This window comes from Nerophis ophidion, linkage group LG16 (assembly GCF_033978795.1).
Source record: "Nerophis ophidion isolate RoL-2023_Sa linkage group LG16, RoL_Noph_v1.0, whole genome shotgun sequence".
NCBI classification, from domain to species: domain Eukaryota; kingdom Metazoa; phylum Chordata; class Actinopteri; order Syngnathiformes; family Syngnathidae; genus Nerophis; species Nerophis ophidion.
In genome coordinates this window covers 27,812,127-27,833,564 of record NC_084626.1, presented here as the reverse complement: position 1 = coordinate 27,833,564, position 21,438 = coordinate 27,812,127, and the positions used below count along the sequence as shown (strand labels likewise).

At 39.8% G+C, this 21,438-nt stretch overlaps 1 protein-coding gene across 2 annotated transcripts; it reads right to left on the bottom strand.

The window, feature by feature from the left end:
- Positions 1 to 8,626: 8,626 nt before the first annotated feature.
- On the bottom strand, positions 8,627 to 21,103 carry setmar (SET domain and mariner transposase fusion gene). 2 transcript variants are annotated; one of them, XM_061874777.1, is made up of 3 exons: positions 20,975 to 21,089; positions 17,439 to 17,577; positions 8,627 to 13,956 (listed from the first exon to the last, which is right to left on the bottom strand). In XM_061874777.1, the coding sequence occupies exons 2-3, from the start codon at positions 17,448 to 17,450 to the stop codon at positions 13,147 to 13,149; spliced, it is 822 nt and encodes a 273-aa protein (XP_061730761.1). In that variant the 5' UTR covers positions 17,451 to 17,577; positions 20,975 to 21,089; the 3' UTR covers positions 8,627 to 13,146. The 2 variants fall into 2 exon arrangements, with proteins under 2 accessions (XP_061730761.1, XP_061730760.1); XM_061874776.1 differs by lacking the exon at positions 17,439 to 17,577 and having other exon boundaries at positions 20,975 to 21,103.
- Positions 21,104 to 21,438: the final 335 nt, after the last annotated feature.

The window sequence follows — 21,438 nt, the reverse complement described above, 5'->3', positions numbered from 1 at the left end:
GCCGAAATAAGTGCTCAGGTACGCCGGGCAGTTTTTTGTCAAACCAATGAGAGAGAGACCGTCCACTATTTTTAAAAGCTAAACTCACCAAAATTAAAACTACTGATCTTATTTGTGTCATCCTGCCGTTGCTCCATATTTAATAGCCTAAGACAATATATATCACAGTAACTTTGGTATGATACGTTTTATCTTTTAGCTAACAATATCACCAAATCCACAGGGGCAATTATTTGGCAAGCGGTCCCATACACACTGTATACAATAGGGTGGGCATATATATGCACCCCTATACCATCACAGATGCTGGCTTTTGAACTTTACGTCGATAACAGTCTGGATGGTTCGCTTCCCCTTTGGTTCGGATGACACGATGTCGAATATTTCCAAAAACAATTAGAAACCGTCTCCCATAACAGTGTGACCTCAGACTATTTTAAGGTAACGTGTGGAGTTCCCCTGAGTTCGGTCCTTGGCCCTGCACTCTTCAGCATATACATGTTGCCGCTAGGTGACATCATACGCAAATACGGTGTTAGCTTTCACTGTTATGCTGATGACACCCAACTCTACATGACCCTAAAGCTGACCAACACGCCGGATTGTAGTCAGCTGGAGGCGTGTCTTAATGAAATGAAACAATGGATGTCCGCAAACTTTTTGCAACTCAACGCCAAAAAAACCCGGAAATGTTGATTATCGGTCCTGCTAGACACCGAACTCTATTTAATAATACAACTTTAACATTTGACAACCAAACAATTAAACAAGGCGACACGGTAAAAAATCTGGGTATTATCTTCGACCCAACTCTCTCCTTTGAGGCACACATTAAAAGCGTTACAAAAACGGCCTTCTCTCATCTCCGTAATATCGCTAAAATTGGCTCCATTTTGTCCACTAAAGACGCCGAGATCATTATCCATGCGTTTGTTACGTCTCGCCTCGATTACTGTAACGTATTATTTTCGGGTCTCCCCATGTCTAGCATTAAAAGATTACAGTTGGTACAAAATGCGGCTGCTAGACTTTTGACAAGAACAAGAAAGTTTGATCACATTACGCCTGTACTGGCTCACCTGCACTGGCTTCCTGTGCACTTCAGATGTGACTTTAAGGTTTTACTACTTACGTATAAAATACTACACGGTCTAGCTCCATCTTATCTTGCCGATTGTATTGTACCATATGTCACGGCAAGAAATCTTATTAGTGATTCCCAAAGCCCAAAAAAAGTCTGCGGGCTATAGAGCGTTTTCCGTTCGGGCTCCAGTACTCTGGAATGCCCTCCCGGTAACAGTTCGAGATGCCACCTCAGTAGAAGCATTCAAGTCTCACCTTAAAACTCATTTGTATACTCTAGCCTTTAAATAGACTCCCTTTTTAGACCAGTTGATCTGCCGTTTATTTTCTTTTACTCCTATGTCAACTCTCCCTTGTGGAGGGGGTCTGGTCCGATGGCCATGGATGACGTACAGCCTGTCCAGAGTCGGGACCCAGGATGGACCGCTCGTCCAGAGTCGGAACCCAGGATGGACCGCTCGTCCAGAGTCGGGACCCAGGATGGACCGCTTGCCTGTGTATCGGCTTGGGACTTCCCTGCGCTGCTGATCCGCCTCCGCTTGGGATGGTTTCCTGCTGGCTCCGCTTTGGACTGGACTCGCGCAGCTGTGTGGGGATCCACTATGGATTGAACTTTCACAGTATCATGTTAGACCCGCTCGACATCCATTGCTTTCGTCTTCTACAAGGTTCTCATAGTCATCATTGTCACCGACGTCCCTCATAGTCATCATTGTCACCGACGTCCCTCATAGTCATCATTGTCACCGATGTCCCTCTGGGTCAACATTGTCACAGACGTCCCACTGGGTGTGAGTTTTCCTTGCCCTTATGTGGGCCTACCGAGGATATCGTAGTGGTTTGTGTTGTTGTTTGTGCAGCCCTTTGAAACACTAGTGATTTAGGGCTATATAAGTAAACATTGATTGATTGATTTCGCTCTTAAGGCGCTAAATATATGCCCCGACACGCTTGGGCACTTATTTCGCAGCGAGCACTTATTTCGCTTGACATTGGGCCCAGAGAAGCCGGCGGCGTTTCTGGATGTTGTTGATAAATGGCTTTCGCTTTGCATAGTAGAGCTTTAACTTGCACTTAAAGATGTAGCGACACACTGTATTCAGTGACAGTGGTTTTCTGAAGTGTTCCTGAGCCCATGTGGTGATATCCTTTAGAGAATGATGTCGGTTTTTGATACAGTGCCGTCTGAGGGATCGAAGGTCACGGTCATTCAATGTTGGTTTCCGGCCATGCCGCTTACATGGAGTGATTTCTCCAGATTCTCTGAACCTTTTGATGGTATTATGGACCCTAGATGTTGAAATCCCTACATTTCTTGCAATTTAGTGCAGAGCTTTTTGAAGCAGGTTTTTAATTTAGTTTAGTCTTTTTTTGAAGAGACAATGCACAGAAACATTAAGCTGAAAGACAGATATGTTCTGTACCAGATTATAGCTAAATAGCTAATTTCAATCTACAGTCCCTGGCTACCTAAATTAAGGGATAAAAAAATAATGCAATAGAATTATGACAATAAAATCATACTATGTAATCAAATTAAGAAAAGTCATAAAATGCCCTTTCATGGACACATACTTAATATACAATACAACCACACCTCGTTTATTTTGAAGCATGATACTGATAAAGCCGACGGGTGTTGAGAGACCCTGATGCTTTTAGTGCTCATCCAGCAGCTATGCAGACAAGCCAGACTTATAATGAAAGAAGTACATTTGACTTTAAGATACCTTTGCAAGGTGAGGTCCTGTCGATTTTTGACTTGCATCCAGGTTTGAAGGCAAGGACATCTGCTCCTCTGATAAGGAGGTGCTCCACTTTGCACGCACTCACTGCCAGGTGCCACTTCTACACAGCATAAATTACTTTCACAATCAATGCCATGCATGACTCTCAAGTGCAGAAGAGTTATTAGTGATGTGTGGATCGACACTGAAATATTGATACCCATAAATCTCTGCTCTAATATCGATTGTCAAATCCAAATATTGATATTTTTGATACTTAAGTTATTTGAGATAGTGTCCATCATTAACAGGAACACAGTGAAAGCAAGTAACTAAAATAAGGCAAGTTCTCAATGTTTCCAACATAGTATTTTCACCTTAACATGTTCATGCTTAATACTTTTTTATTCTAACAGCAGTTCTTGTTAATGCCCATCCATCCATTTTCTACCGCTTATTCCCTTTTGGGGTCGCGGGGGGCACTGCCGCCTATCTCAGCTACAATCGGGCGGAAGGCGGGGTACACCCTGGACAAGTCGCCACCTCATCGCAGGGCCAATGCTTCATTTTAAAGCTTTTATTATTTTACTTAGTTCCTTTTGTTATGGTTGGAAACACCATTGTTTGTGTACTTTGTCGTCTGTTTTTTGTGTTGTAATAACTTGGCCATTGTGTTACTCACACCGCTACCTCAATATACTTCAGAGTGTGAAAAAAATAAACATTTAATGAATATTATTATTATTGTTGATAACAAAAACAATAGTAAAAAAAAAAGAAATAATAATGAATAACATAATAAATAATAATAGTAATCCATCCATTTTCTACCGCTTATTCCCTTTGGGCTCGCGGGGGGCGCTGGTGCCTATTTCAGCTACAATCGGGCGGAAGGCGGGGTACACCCTGGACAAGTCGCCATCTCATCATAATAATAATAGTAGTAAATGACTGTATTATGTATGTTGTTATTTTTTTTTTAATGGTTTAGACTTTAGCAGGCACATAAGTTGTTTTTATTAAATCCATCCATCCATCCATTTTCTACCGCTTATTCCCTTTTAGGGTGGCAGGGGGCGCTGGCGCCTATCTCAGCTACAATCGGGTGGAAGGCGGTGTACACCCTGGACAAGTCGCCACCTGACCATCCCTTAATTCTTTTTGTAATGGTTTGAAACACCATTTTTGTGTACTTTGTATAAATTTGTCCTGTTTTTTTCCTGTTGTATTAACTTGGCTATATTCTAATTCACGCCGCTACCTCAATATACTTCAGAGTGTGAAAAAAAGAAATATTTAATGAATATTATTATTATTGTTGATAACAAAAACAATAGTAAAAAAAAAAAGAAATAATAATGAATAACATAATAAATAATAATAGTAATCCATCCATTTTCTACCGCTTATTCCCTTTGGGCTCGCGGGGGGCGCTGGTGCCTATTTCAGCTACAATCAGGCGGAAGGCGGGGTACACCCTGGACAAGTCGCCATCTCATCATAATAATAATAGTAATAAATGACTGTATTATCTATGTTGTTATTTTTTTTTTAATGGTTTAGACTTTAGCAGGCACATAAGTTGTTTTTATTAAATCCATCCATCCATCCATTTTCTACCGCTTATTCCCTTTTAGGGTGGCAGGGGGCGCTGGCGCCTATCTCAGCTACAATCGGGTGGAAGGCGGTGTACACCCTGGACAAGTCGCCACCTGACCATCCCTTAATTCTTTTTGTAATGGTTTGAAACACCGTTTTTGTGTACTTTGTATAAATTTGTCCTGTTTTTTTCCTGTTGTATTAACTTGGCTATATTCTAATTCACGCCGCTACCTCAATATACTTCAGAGTGTGAAAAAAACAAATATTTAATGAATATTATTATTATTATTGTTGATAACAAAAACAATAGTAAAAAAAAAAGAAATAATAATGAATAACATAATAAATAATAATAGTAATCCATCCATTTTCTACCGCTTATTCCCTTTGGGCTCGCGGGGGGCGCTGGTGCCTATTTCAGCTACAATCAGGCGGAAGGCGGGGTACACCCTGGACAAGTCGCCATCTCATCATAAAAATAATAGTAATAAATGACTGTATTATGTATGTTGTTATTTTTTTTAATGGTTTAGACTTTAGCAGGCACATAAGTTGTTTTTATTAAATCCATCCATCCATCCATTTTCTACCGCTTATTCCCTTTTAGGGTGGCAGGGGGCGCTGGCGCCTATCTCAGCTACAATCGGGTGGAAGGCGGTGTACACCCTGGACAAGTCGCAACCTGACCATCCCTTAATTCTTTTTGTAATGGTTTGAAACACCATTTTTGTGTACTTTGTATAAATTTGTCCTGTTTTTTTCCTGTTGTATTAACTTGGCTATATTCTAATTCACGCCGCTACCTCAATATACTTCAGAGTGTGAAAAAAATAAATATTTAATGAATATTATTATTATTATTGTTGATAACAAAAACAATAGTAAAAAAAAAAAAAAATAATAATGAATAACATAATAAATAATAATAGTAATCCATCCATTTTCTACCGCTTATTCCCTTTGGGCTCGCGGGGGGCGCTGGTGCCTATTTCAGCTACAATCGGGCGGAAGGCGGGGTACACCCTGGACAAGTCGCCATCTCATCATAATAATAATAGTAATAAATGACTGTATTATGTATGTTGTTATTTTTTTTTAATGGTTTAGACTTTAGCAGGCACATAAGTTGTTTTTATTAAATCCATCCATCCATCCATTTTCTACCGCTTATTCCCTTTTAGGGTGGCAGGGGGCGCTGGCGCCTATCTCAGCTACAATCGGGTGGAAGGCGGTGTACACCCTGGACAAGTCGCCACCTGACCATCCCTTAATTCTTTTTGTAATGGTTTGAAACACCATTTTTGTGTACTTTGTATAAATTTGTCCTGTTTTTTTCCTGTTGTATTAACTTGGCTATATTCTAATTCACGCCGCTACCTCAATATACCTCAGAGTTGGAAATAAATATGTAATAGTTTATGAATAATAATCCTAAATAATATAATAAATAACTGTTACTTATGCTACGTTCCTTAAAATAAACAACATTTTAAACTTTAACTGACAAATTAGGTGCTTTTATTATGTCATTTATTTCCTATTGTTATGGTTTGAAACACGATTTTTGTTTACTTTGTATGATTTTGTCCTCTGTTTTTTCTGATGTATTAACTTTGCTATTGTTATTCATGCCTCTACATCAATATACTTCAGAGTCTGAAATTAATATATAATACATAATAAATGCATTAATAATCATAAATACTATAATAACTTATAATAAATAACTGTAGTTATGCTACTGTATTCTTTGTTTTTATTTGAAATAAACAACTTTTTAAACTTTAACAGACACATTACTTCAGAGTTAGAAAACATATATAATGAATAAAAAAAACATAAATACAAATAATGGTAAATAATATGATTGCTACATAATAAACAATATATCCATCCATTTTCTACCGCTTATTCCCTTTTGGGGTCGCGGGGGGCGCTGGCGCCTATCTCAGCTACAACCGGGCAGAAGGCGGGGTACACCCTGGACAAGTCGCCACCTCATCGCAATATATAATAATATTAATAAATACATAATATTTTCAATTTTAGACTTCGTATTCTTAATTTTAACACTTTAGCAGACAAATTAGGTGCTTTTATTATGTCACTTATTTCCTTCTGTTATGGTTTGTAACACCATTTTTGTGTACTTTGTATGATTTTTGTCCTGTTTTTTCTGTTGTATTAACTTGGCTATTTTTTTATTCACACCACTATCTCAATATTTTTCATAATTTAGAAATAAATATATAACGAATAAAAATAATAATGATAATAAATGCAATTAATAAATTAATAACACTAATGTGGCGGTTTAGCTCGGTTGGTAGAGTGGCCGCGCCAGCAACTTGAGGGTTGCAGGTTCGATTCCCGCTTCCGCCATCCTAGTCACTGCCGTTGTGTCCTTGGGCAAGACACTTTACCCACCTGCTCCCAGTGCCACCCACACTGGTTTAAATGTAACTTAGATATTGGGTTTCACTAAGTAAAGCGCTTTGAGTCACTAGAGAAAAAGCGCTATATAAATATAATTCACTTCACTTCACTAATGAATAATATAAGAAATACTACATAATAGTTAATAAATAAATAAATAACTGCATTCTTTATGCTATGTTATCATTTGAAATTAACAACTTTTTAAACTTAAGCAGACACATTAGGTATATTCGCACAATGTATCGGTATCGAATCAACGTGGCCGATACCAGTCTGATCGGAAAGAAAATCAGTGGCATTGCATATCACTATCAGTTATGTGTCACATGCATAAAACAGTGGAATACAGTGGGGCAAAAAAGTATTTAGTCAGCCATAGATTGTGCAAGTTCTCCCACTTAAAATGATGACAGAGGTCTGTAATTTTCATCATAGGTACACTTCGACTGTGAGAGACAGAATGTGAAGAAAAAAATCCAGTTCACATTGTAGGAATTTTAAAAAATGTGTTTGTAAATTACGGTGGAAAATAAGTATTTGGTCAACCATTCAAAGCTCTCAATGATGGAAGGAGGTTTTGGCTCAAAATCTCACGATACATGGCCCCATTCATTCTTTCCTTAACACGGATCAATCGTCCTGTCCCCTTAGCAGAAAAACAGCCTCAAAGCATGATGTTTCCACCCCCATGCTTCACAGTAGGTATGGTGTTCTTGGGATGCAACTCAGTATTCTTCTTCCTCCAAACACGACGAGTTGAATTTGTAACCAAAATGGATACATGGATGATACAGCAGAGGATTGGGAGAATATCATGTGGTCAGATGAAACCAAAATAGAACTTTTTTGGTATAAACTCAACTCGTCGTGTTTGGAGGAAGAAGAATACTGAGTTGCATCCCAAGAACACCATACGTACTGTGAGGCATGGGTGTGGAAACATCATGCTTTGGGGCTGTTTTTCTGCTAAGGGGACAGGACGATGGATCCGTGTTAAGGAAAGAATGAATGGGGCCATGTATCGTGAGATTTTGAGCCAAAACCTCCTTCCATCAATGAGAACTTTGAATGGTTGACCAAATACTTATTTTCCACCATTTACAAATAAATTCTTTAAAATTCCTACATTGTGAATTCCTGGATTTTTTTTCCACATTCCGTCTCTCACAGTTGAAGTGTACCTGTGATGAAAATTACAGACCTCTGTCATCATTTTAAGTGGGAGAACTTGCACAATCGGTGGATGACTAAATACTTTTTTGCCCCACTGAAAATTCATTCATTCATTCATTCCTAGAGTACATTTGGAGGGTTGCAGAAGCTGAACGCGCGTATCAAGACATCCACATAATAAAACATGCTCATATTATTTGATATCACATATTCAGTTGTTGTGCCACATGAGAAAAAGTCTGCATTATCACTTCGACCTGACTTGTCACTCACAAATCCACAGCGGGATCAGACCGTCTGGTGCACGGGGCGGCATTCTCAGCATCATGTGCGGCTCACCTCATGAGGATTAACAGCTGGTTGCTAGGCGACGGGCCGGAAGAGAGCCGTTTGTTGGGATCTTGTGAACAGCCTTTTGTCCACGTCAGACACAACCGGCACTGACCAATCGCCACCTGTACACACACTCCGTTACCATGGGGATTCCAGGGACACAACAACAAGATGAGTCACGGCACATAGTGGAGCAGATTTGTTGAAAAGGGCAGAGGAAGGGACGGACTCTCATAAACACAGCAAGGACGCCACATTATGTACGTACCTTTAAAAATGATCCATTTATTTCTGAGAATTTCTTTGGACGGCGAGGAGGAGTGAACTATGCGGAGGCCACCTTAGTAACTCGCTACGGGTTCTTTCTTGAATTAATTCGTGTTTCTCACCTTCTTTATCAAAGAGATGGCACTTGCAACTTTCTTCAATAACATGGTGGCTTATTTTCAATTCAAATCAAATCCAACTGAATTCATATAGCACTTTTCATGCACAGGCAAGTGGCAAGCACAAAATGCTGGACAAAACAAAACAAAATAAACAACAATAATAGAAGAAAATAAAAAAAACATACACATTCACACACACACACATACAAATAAAAAACATACAGCATTATTGACGATAAAAAGGCAAAAACTAAACACGGCATGACACTGAGGATTTGAGGTAAAAGGCCACCTTTAAAGCATCCGCACTGGACAATAACTACAATTAACGTTGTACATGTACATATATTTTGTCACGTTTTATACTATATACATACACACACACACGTACATACTGTACGCATATACTGTATATATGTATATACACAGCACAAAAAATACAACAAAACAAATGTCACAATTAAATTAAAAATAACACAATAAAATAATTAAAAAAAACAGATGTTTAGTGAAAAGCATGTTCTTTTTGGCAAAAAAAAACATACGAACACAATGTTTCATTATGTAAAATGACATATATTTTGTTGTAAAATTTATATTTTTGTCTTAAAATATCCCTCCAGTGCATAAATATTGTAAAATATATTTATCTCACAATATTAACTTTTTTTTTTAAACAAACCTTTTTCATAATACATTTGACTTTATTGTTCATACTGAAAAAATACTTTTTTCACACTATATCTGACCTTATTCTTGTTTATACTGTAATTGTGTCTTGTAAAATAAAATACAAATTCTCACAATATTCCTACTGATTCTTGTGTGAAATGAAAACCTTTTCTCACAATATTGCAACTTTTCAAAAATACTTTTTTCACATTTTCATATTTGACTTTATGTAAAAAGGCCCTTTTTTCTTAAAAAACAACAACAATTTTTTTCTTAAAATTTTTCAAAAGGATTTTCTAAAAAAATGCTAAATTTTTCACAAAATATTTGACCTTTTTGTTTATTAGACAAATTACATAATTTTGTATTCTAAAATAAGACAAAAAATATCAGTATATTCCCTGAAAATTGTTGTATGTACTGAAAACTTTTTCTCACAACATTGCAATTTATTTCTGAAAACAATTGACTTTTTTTTTACAATGACAACGTTTTTCCTCACAATATTAACAATTGTTTTCTAAAAAAAATCCTCTATATATTTGACTTTAGATACGTAGAATGGCACTGTTTGCATTTAAAAAAAAAACTTTGTTTTTCTTGAAATATTTCCGCACAATACTTTTCTCTGACAGTATTGCATTTTTCAAAAAAAACAAAAAAACAATTACCTTTTTCACAAAATATTAGAATTAAAAAAATTTTTTGGGACGAATTATAAATATTACAAATATTCTCAGAATATTCCCTAAAAATTGTTGTATGTAATGAAAAAAAATTCTCACAATATTGCAATTTTTTCAGAATTTTATTTTCCTTTTTTTTTTATAATGAATTTGACTTTAATCATGTAAAATGGCATAACCCTTTTACTTTACTTTTTTTGTCACATAATACATTTTTTTTCCCTAAAAATATAAAATACCTTTTTTTACAAAATGTCTCACTTTAATCTTTTCAAATTATATAATTTTGTCTTGTGAGATAAAATAAAATAAAATCTCAGGATATTCCTTTTTCTCACAATATTGCAACATTTTTTTCCCCAAAAATGTATCCGGTAGACACCAAAAAAATGTATCTGGTTGATACACCAACACAAAGTGTGCGAAGGTGACAAATAAAATGGCAGCTGGGCAGTTCACATCTGAGCTAATCTTAACCCTTGGGGAGTTGTAATATTTAAATAAAAATATAAGAGTTTTCATAATTAAGATCATGCAAATAGGAAAAAAAAACAAGATTTCTAAAACAGGGTTTGCTATAATTGTGGAAAAACAACTTGGCAGGTTTCTCTCTGCTTTCTCAAGCAATGGTCCCATTTCTTTCTCTATTCTAATTAACCCAGATGTTGAAATTATTACTAAAATGAAAGCAGGTCTAGACGAGAAATGGGCCACGTTGAGAGGGAGGGCCTGATTTTAGTAACCGTCACGTTGAAGTGGGACACCCACACTCCTCCTCCTTAGACTTGGGAATAAAACGTGTTTCTAAATCCAAACACCCCTAGGCCCCTTTTAATTGGTTGCACCTCTCCTGAGGTCCAAGAGCGATGAGAAAACTGAGAATAGCAAGAATAGAGAGACTGTTTAGGATGACAGAAATGAGTGGGTTGGAGTCATATGACATTTGTTACTCTGGTTGCGCTTTGCGGCTTTACTGTCATGAAGACTGAAAATATCCTCGCTATTGAGATGAATATAGGATATGCTGGTGGTCCTCAGGATGCTCTTCAGGTGGGATATCAAGTGTAAGGGCAGCATGACAGGAAGTAGGTGTTCTTGAACGCTGCTCAAGAGTACGCAGAAATGTCAAAGAGTTCTCTCAGGAACTCAGTAATGAAGACGGACTGACATTTTGTCTTGTTTGAAGATGATGTCAAAGTATGAATATGAAGGTTTCAACGAGGGGTGGGGCGTGTTAGTAATGTACAAACCCTGTTTCCATTTAAGTTGGGAAATCTGGTTAGATGTAAAAATAAACGGAATAAACTGATTTGCAAATCCTTTTCAACCCATATTCAGTTGAAAGCACTACAAAGACAAGATATTTGAGGTTCAAACTCAAACTTTTTTTTTTTTTGCAAATAATAATTCATTTAGAATTTCATGGCTGCAACATGTGCCAAAGTAGTTGGGAAAGGGCATGTTCACCACTGTGTTACATCACCTTTTCTTTTAACAACACTGAATAAACGTTTTGGAACTGAGGAAACTAATTGTTGAAGCTTTGAAAGTGGAATTCTTTCTCATTCTTGTTTTATGTAGAGTTTCAGTCGTTCAACAGTCCAGGGTCTCCGCTGTCGTATTTCACCCTTCATAATGCGCCACACATTCTCGATGGGAGACAGGTCTGGACTGCAGGCGGGTCAGGAAAGTACCAGGACTTTTTACTACGAAACCACGCTGTTGTAACACTTAGCTTGCTGAAATAAGCAGGGGCGTCCATGATAACGTTGCTTGGATGACAACATATGTTGCTCCAAATCCTCTATGTACCTTTCAGCATTAATGATGCCTTCACAGATGTGTAAGTTACCCATGCCTTGGGCACTAATACACCCCCTAACCATCACACATGCTGCCTTTTAAACTTTGCGCCCAAAACAATCCGGATGGTTATTTTCCTCTTTGTTCCGGAGGACATCACGTCCACAGTTTCCAAATATAATTTGAAATGTGGACTCGTCAGACCACAGAACACCTTTCCACTTTGCATCAGTCCATTTTAGGTGAGCTCGGGCCCAGCGAAGCCAGCGGTGTTCCTTGGTGTTGTTGAAAAAAGGGTTTTGCTTTGCATTGTAGAGTTTTAACTTGCACTTACAGGTGTAGCAACCAACTGTAGTTACTGACAGTGGTTTTATGAAGTGTTCCTAAAACCATGTGGTGATATCCTTTACACACTGACGTCGGTTTTTGATGCAGTATCGCCTGAGGGATCAAAGGTCCCTAATATCATGGCTTACGTGCAGTGATTTCTCCAGATTCTCTGAACCTTTTGATGATTTTACGGACTGTAGATGGTAAAACCCCAAATGCCTTGCAATAGCTTTTTGAGAAATGTTCTAAAACTGTTCGACAATTTGCTTACAAAGTGGTGACCCTCGCCCCATCCTTGTTTGTGAATTACTCAGCATTTCATGGAAGCTGCTTTTACACCCAATCATGGCACCCACCTGTTCCCAATTAGCCTGCAAACCTGTGGGATGTTCCAAATAAGTGTTTGATGAGCATTCCTCAACTTTATCAGCATTTATTGCCACCTTTCCCAACTTCTTCGTCACGTGTTGCTGGCATCAAATTCTAAAGTGGGGCGGTATAGCTCGGTTGGTAGAACGGCCGTGTCAGCAACTTGAGGGTTGCAGGTTCAATTCCCGCTTCCGCCATCCTAGTCACTGCCGTTGTGTCCTTGGGCAAGACACTTGACCCACCTGCTCCCAGTGCCACCCACACTGGTTTAAATGTAACTTAGATATTGGGTTTCACTATGTAAAGCGCTTTGAGTCGCTAGAGAAAAGCGCTATATAAATATAATTCACTTCACTTCACTTAAAGTTAATGATTATTTGCAAAAAAAAAAAAAATGTTTATCAGTCTGAACATTAAAGATGTTGTCTTTGTAGCATATTCAACTGAATATGGGTTGAAAAGGATTTGCAAATCAGTGTATTCCGTTCATATTTACATCTAACACAATTTCCCAACTCATATGGAAACGGGGTTTGTAGGTTAGTTTAAAATAGATGCATCCAGAGGAAGGAACTTTTCACAGTTGTTGGCACCGCAGTGACATACTTTCCTCCGGACTGTCCTACTGGCCTGATCAGTTTGTGTGACCGGCATCTGTCCGGGTGTTTGTGTGACCGGCATCTGTCCGGGTGTTTGGTTTCTGTAGCCCCCCGAGTAGTCAAACGTCAGTTCCTCTAGGGCGTCGATGTCCCGGCCGGCGAACAGCGCCAATCTGGGCACCGCCGAGTGCACCCGGACCGGCACCATGAACAGGTTGGGCAGGCAGGAGTGGTTCAGGAAGCGACCGACGTTTCCCACAGTGGTCGGGTCCACAAATGTCTCAACGACGGCCGCCGTGCCGCCGTGCTCCCGTACGGCGATGATGTAATTGTTTTCCTCACATCCCTGTGCGAGCTGTCGACGTCTGGCCTCCTCGAAGCCGATGACCTCTCCTGCGTACTCGCACACGAACGTCCCTCGTGGTATGCGCTGACGAGTGCGCACTCCCCACCCCCTCCCGTCCGTGCTGCTCACCTGCAAGGCCAGTCGCAGTCCTCCCTGCACCACCCGGTTGGAGCACGTGTCACTGCAGGGACAGAGGGCGTTGCACTCGAACACCGGCGTGCAGTGGTTGGCGTCCGGCGTGTTGACGCCCAGCAGCCTGCCGTTGCTGGCGTAGGCTTGTCCGTGGCTCTGCAGGCAGGAGCAGGTCTCGATGGAACACTGGTGGGAGCGGCAGGAGCATCCGGGAAGTGTCACTTCACTGGGGTCCGCGGTGCACCCTGGTCCTGGAACATTGCCTGGGGAGTACTGACAAGTGACATGGAGTTTGTAAGGGGGTGTTTACATGCACGGAAAAACACAATTGTTAGATAGATTAGATAGTACTTAATTTATTCCGTCAGGAGAGTTCCTTCAGGAAAATTAAAATTTTCAGCACAATCCCATTCAAGTTTAGACAAACATTACAGGGAGACAGAACAGGATCGCTGACGGGTCTGCCGGCTTCCAGCGCCCCTTACAAAAAAGATGAGATACAGGTAAACAAGGGGGGTGGGGAATGGGAGAAAAAAATAGAAGATTAAAATAAAATAAAGAAAATCAGTCTTAGCCTGGGCCCTGGAGAGGGGGTGCAGACTGAGGCCAAGTGGTGCCTCACAATACGAAGGCCCTGAGAAGTCCTGAGTACAATCTCGGGTTCGGTATCTTTCTGTGTGGAGTTTGCATGTTCTCCGGGTACTCCGGCTTCCTCCCACCTCCAAAGACATGCACCTGGGGATAGGTTGATTGGCAACACTAAATTGGCCCTAGTGTGTGAATGTGAGTGTGAATGTTGTCTGTCTATCTGTGTTGGCCATGTGATGAGGTGGCGACTTGTCCAGGGTATACGCCGCCTTCCGCCCGAATGCAGCTGAGATAGCCTCCAGCACCCTCTGCGACCCCAAAGGGACAAGCGGTAGACAATGGATGCTTCTCAGACCAGCTCCTCAATAACAAACAGCAAAATAAATAAATAATAAATGATAAATGGATTGTACTTGTATAGCGCTTTTCTACCTTCAAGGTACTCAAAGCGCTTTGACACTACTTCCACATTCACACACACATTCACACACTGATGGAGGGAGCTAACCATCACCAATCAGGAGCAAGGGTGAAGTGTCTTGCTCAGGACACAACGGATGTGACGAGGTTGGTACTATGTGGGGATTGAACCAGGGACCCTCGGGTTGCACACGGCCACTCTCCCACTGCACCACGCCGTCCCTACATATGAATGCAAAGGGTAATAAACACCTACAATATGATATATGATCACCTTTATGCAGAACTTTATTGTAAGAATGTGCTTCCGCATCTGTTTCTGATTCACTCATTTCGGGCTGGCTGCTCTGAAAACTAACCTCGTCCACTCCGGTTTGTGCCTCGTCTAAACTGATGTGACGAACATTACCGTAATAACTCGTATAACACTCTAAAGCGCAGCTTTCAAATATAGTTCAAGACTTGCGGCAATTTGAAAACAGCACTGCGCATCATAATGGCGGCTACAGTTTTGATGCTAAAAAAATGTTTGCTTGCCCAGGTCTCATATAAATAATATCAAATGTTATATTTACAGTATTTTGGTCATTTTTCAGCATTACTTTGTTGAAAAGAGCCAGGTATATTTATTGACTGTATTCACACTTCTAGGCCTGCATTGAACTCTTATGGCAGCCACGCTTCCGTCAGTCTACCCCAGGGCAGCTGTGGTTCCAGATGTAGCTTACCACCACCAGGTGTGAATGAATGATGGGTTCCCACTTCTCTGTGAGCGCTTTGATTATCTAATTATAGAAAAGCGCGATATAAAATCTAATCCATTATTATTATTATGGCAGAGTATTTTCACCCAGCTTTTTTGTTGGCTGTAGATAGAGTGCATCCGGAAAGTATTCCCATATTTTGTTATGGTGCAGCCTTATTCCAAACTGTATAAATAATAATTTTTGTCCTCAAAATTGTACAGACAATAGACATTTTTTTTTAATAAATAAAAATCTTCATGTACATAATTATTCACAGCTTTTGCATATTTGTTGATGCACCTTTGGCAGCAATTACAGCCTCAAGTCTTTTTGAATAGAATGCGACAAACTTCGCACACCTGACAGATTTGCCCTTTTCTCTTTGCAGCAACTTTCAAGCTCTGTCAGGTTGGCTTTTATCCAGGATGTCTCTGGAAATTGTTGCATTCATCTTTCCCTTCATGCTGACAAGTCTCCCAGTTCCTGCCCCTGACAAACAACCCCACAGCATGATGCTGCCACCACCATGCTTGACTGTAGGGATGGTATTGGCCTGGTGATGAGCGGTGGCTGGTTTCTTCCAAGTATGACACCTTGCATTCACACCAAAAAGTTCCATTCTTGTCTCATCAGACCATTATGGTCTAAGAGTCTTTCAGGTTTATTTTGGAAAATGTTTGACTAAGAAAGGGCTTCTGTCTGGCCACTAGACCATACAGGCCTAATTGGTGGATTGCTGCAGAGATGGTTGTACTTCTTGAAGTTTCTTCTCTCTCCACAGAGGAATGTTGTAGCTCTGACAGAGTGATCATCAGGTTTATAGTAACTTCCCTGAAGAGATTAAGATGAATGCAGCAATTTACAGAGACATCCTGCATGAAAACCAGAATTTTGAGGCTGAAATAGAATCCATAGGCTGTAACATAACAAAATGTGGAAAAGGTGAAGAGCGATGAATACTTTATGGATGCACTGTATGCATTGCCTGCTTACAGGCGGACTAAGAACCATCTCTCAGAAAGTCTTGGTCCCCGGTTTAGTCCTGCACTGCGTTCACACTTGACCAAACAAACAATGCGAGCAGAGCAACAGACCATTTTAACCAACATTGACAGGCGTGAACGCATCCTTAATGTGACAAAACTGCGCGGGCACAATATAAGCATGGACATTATACAGTAAATGCAATATGTACTTACTTGATTGAACTGAAAACTCATCTCAAAGCATTTTGATTACCGATAAATAAATTGTAAATTATTTTTATTTTCACTCGCATGTCAGACTTTTACCGAACCTAGGGTGGGGACAGATCCTACTCTGTTGCTGCTCGATACCCCCAAACATCCGTGACACTGTAAGACCTGCCTAAATGTGGAAGTAGTGTCAAAGCGCTTTGAGTACCTTGAAGGTAGAAAAGCGCTATACAAGTACAACCCATTTACCATTTACCTATCACCTCCAAGGCTAACTTAAAAAAACCTCTGGTTGTACTGGTTTTATAACTCTTTAAGACTTTAAAGGCCTACTGAAACCCACCACTACCGACCACACAGTCTGATAGTTTATACATCAATGATGAAATATTAACATTGCAACACATGCCAATACGGCCGGTTTAGTTGACTAAATTGCAATTTAAAATTTTCCGCGGAGTTTCTTGTTGAAAACTTCACGGAATGATAACGCGTGCGCATGGCATCACGGACTGCCAGGATATATTTGCTCAGCACCAGTTCCGGCTAAAAAGTCGTCTCTTTTCATCGCATAATTACACAGTAATTTGGACATCTTTGTTGCTGAATCTTTTGCAATTTGTTCAATTAATAATGGAGACTATAAAGAAGAATGCTGTTGGTGGAAAGCGGTGTATTGCGACTGTCTTTGGCACCGAGACACAGCCGGTGTTTCTTTGTTTTTAACACAGAGCGGTCAAGCGAACATGTTTCTCTACATCAACCAGCATGTTTTTGGATGGGAAAATTGTGATATATATCTTACCGGAGACATCATTGGAGTTTTCGTCCTCCTGCAGTAGCTGTTTAAAAGGCAGCTGTGAGCTTGGCTCCTCGGCTTCTCTCTGAGACACTGGCGTGTTCACCGCAGCAATCCGACCTCGAGGTATGTCTTTACAATCTCACTAAAACACCCAATAAAACAATAAGCAGATAAGGGATCTTCCAGAATGATCCTAGTAAATGTGTCTAATTACATCTGAAACGCTCACACTGCCACCAACCGGAGCCGTCACTTTTTATTTTATTTTATTATTCTTATTTTTTTCTAGTCCTTCGCTATCAATATCATCATCCACGAATCTTTCATCCTCGCTCAAATTAATGGGGAAATTGTCGTTTTCTCGTTTCGAATAGCTCTTGCTGCTGGAGGCTCCCATTATAAACAATGTGAAGACGTGAGGAGCCCTCACCCTTGTGATGTCATCGTCTGCGACTTTCAGTAAAGGCGAGGCTTTTTTACCAGCACCAAAAGTTGTGAACTTTATCGTCGATGTTCTCTACTAAATCCTTTCAGCAAAAATATGGCAATATCGCGAAATGATCAAGTATGACACATAGAATGGACCTGCTATCCCCGTTTGAATAAGAAAATCTCATTTCAGTAGGCCTTTAACTTTTAGTGATATATTGCATTAAAATCGTTTCCCTTGGCTTTCTGTATGCACTTTTTGACTGCATTAGTTCTGTTTTCCCATGCTTCTAGGTTTTATTTTTCTACTGTATTTGAAACTATATACACTTCAGCGTTTCCCCTTATTGTAATTGAATGTGGCGCACCGCGGTGGCATTTTCATTAACGGCGCACCTTGAAAATATGCTTTTATACTAGAAAACCAACTTAAGTAATATAGTATATTGTAGTCCCAAGAATAAATCACACACATTCCGACGCTATTTTTACATTTTATTACCAATCTTATGGTAAAACATGGCACAACTCCAACATGTTTTACCTCCCGTGAAAACACTATCGTCTCCTTGAGTCCGCGCTTCCCATATATACCCATTATTTGCGCACTATTGAAAAGTGATGTACCAAAAACTTGCCCAGTTCCGCCAAGCCATCCTCAAAATGTGCAAAAATTTAGAGGACAGTGGTGGCTTTTAAGAAGAGAAAGTCAAACTGAAGCATCAGCGCGCTCGCCTCTTTCGTTAGGGACATTGACAGAAGGAAGTAAAGAGTCTCGAAACACGACTACATTTCATTATACAAGAAAAATATGTAACATTTGTTGCAAGTTGTTTTGACTGAAATACTAATTAAAAGTCTCGAGACACTTAAAAATGTTTTCCACAAAAGTACATTTTACAATAAGCAGCAACAATTGAAAATATGGCAAAACAATAAAAAAATATCTATATATGTTAATAAAATCATGATAACAGATTTGTTTTTAAATGTATGTATAATTTTTTTAAATATTCCATAACATCATGGTGACCATGCCCATAATCACACGCCCACCACCAAAGGTATTGGGTGTCTTCGGGAAACCCTTTTGATTGATTGATTGAGACTTTTATTAGTAGATTGCACAGTACAGTAAATATTCCGTACAATTGACCACTAAATGGTAACACCCCAATAAGTTTTTCAACTTGTTTAAGTCGGGGTCCACGTTAATCAATTCATGGTACAAATATATACTATCAGCATAATACAGTCATCACACAAATTTATCAGAGTATATACATTGAATTATTTACATTATTTACAATCCCGGGGGTGGAATGTGGAGAGGGGTTTCAGGGTTGCAACGATTATTTATTTGAGTAAACGATGAGTTCGTTCGATTATTGGGATAAAACTCACTTTATAGCCTCAATGCATATCTTTTGGAAAACCATTTTTTCACAGTCCATCCATCCATCCATCCATCTTCTTCCGCTTATCCGAGGTCGGGTCGCGGGGGCAACAGCCTAAGCAGGGAAACCCAGACTTCCCTCTCCCCAGCCACTTCGTCTAGCTCTTCCCGGGGGATCCCGAGGCGTTCCCAGGCCAGCCGGGAGACATAGTCTTCCCAACGTGTCCTGGGTCTTCCCCGTGGCCTCCTACCGGTTGGACGTGCCCTAAACACCTCCCTAGGGAGGCGTTCGGGTGGCATCCTGACCAGATGCCCGAACCACCTCATCTGGCTCCTCTCGATGTGAAGGAGCAGCGGCTCTACTTTGAGTTCCTCCCGGATGGCAGAGCTTCTCACCCTATCTCTAAGGGAGAGCCCCGCCACACGGCGGAGGAAACTCATTTCGGCCGCTTGTACCCGTGATCTTATCCTTTCGGTCATGACCCAAAGCTCATGACCATAGGTGAGGATGGGAACGTAGATCGACCGGTAAATTGAGAGCTTTGCCTTCCGGCTCAGCTCCTTCTTCACCACAACGGATCGGTACAACGTCCGCATTACATTCACAGTCAATAGACGCAAAACAGCATTTTATTATTTCTTATTTTTTATTGTATTTTATTTGGATTCACTTAGTTCATTGTTCTGAAGTTGTTCAAGATCAAGTGTCGTATTATTTCATTCCTACTAATTATTATGGATTTTTGTCTGTATTGTTGAAAGACTGATGTGTTTACCTTGAATTGATTAACATGGACCCCGACTTAAACAAGTTGAAAAACTTATTCGGGTGTTACCATTTAGTGGTCAATTGTACGGAATATGTACTGAACTGTGCAATCTACTAATAAAAGTTTCAAATAAATCAATTCCGGTGAGGGAAAATTCTAAATAGTGACGTCACTGTCAAAGCATACGGATATGGCACCACTTTACGGAATGGAATGATCCGCTTGACACTCCTGTGGGGAAACGTTGCTTTGATCAGAAAAATACCAGTAATGTTGTGAATGACATCTGCTGGGTCAAAACGTGGTCCCTTCCTAACAGGTATTTACTTACCAACAAAGTCAAAGAGATATCTTTTAAAGTCATTCATCGTTATTACCATAAATTGATTAACGTGGACCCTGACTTAAACAAGTTGAAAAACTTATTCGGGTGTTACCACTGTTGAACGACTGAAGCTCTACATAAATCAAGACTGGGAAAGAATTTCACTTTCAAAGCTTCAACAATTAGTTTCCTCAGTTCCCAAACGTTTATTGAGTGTTGCTTAAAAAAAAAGGTGATGTAATACAGTGGTGAACATGCCCTTTCCCAACTACTTTAGCACATGTTGCAGCCATGAAATTCTAAGTTAATTAATATTTGCAAAATATTTGTCTTTGTAGTGCATTCAACCGAATAGGGGTTGAAAAGGATTGCAAATCATTGTATTCCGTTTATATTTACATCTAACACAATTTCCCAACTCATATGGAAATGGGGTTTGTACAATATTTATACTTATGCATAATTAACAAGTGCTTGATAATGTTATTGTTATCTGGAAACACTTGATGACCACATCCAATGACGTAATTGTAACTTGATAAGGAGGCTGCTGTCCAGACTGCAGCAGTTACATGGACTAAATTCAAACTGCCAATTTTAATATTAACATGAATGCTACCTCGAAGTCGGGAAGGCTCTGTTTGGTGGAATGTGGTTGAAATAAAACAGCAACATCCTCCAGGCCGTTGCTTAAATCCATAACCGGCGTTTTCGTGGTCGTTCCAAACGTCCTGAGTGTATATCCGGCCAAATGACAACCAAAACATGCTTCCACTTCCGGTGATTTCACTGTAGAAGGACTCCCCCTAGTGACCATTCGGCTTCATTACATTGTAAACGCTTGTTTTGCTGTGACCACGACGCCACCTCTTTGGGATAAATGCAACAGACAAGAAGTAGTAGTGTTAACAAGTACCTGTGTATCTTTTTACAATTAATTAATAGTTATTTTTTTCAACAAAAAAACACAAATTTATTATTCTCGATTTGATTCTCGTCTATGCACTCCTGCAGCAGTACTTACCAGCGCAGACCAGCAGATGGCAGGCTTGTGCATCAAAAAAATTAATCTTGCTTTAATTC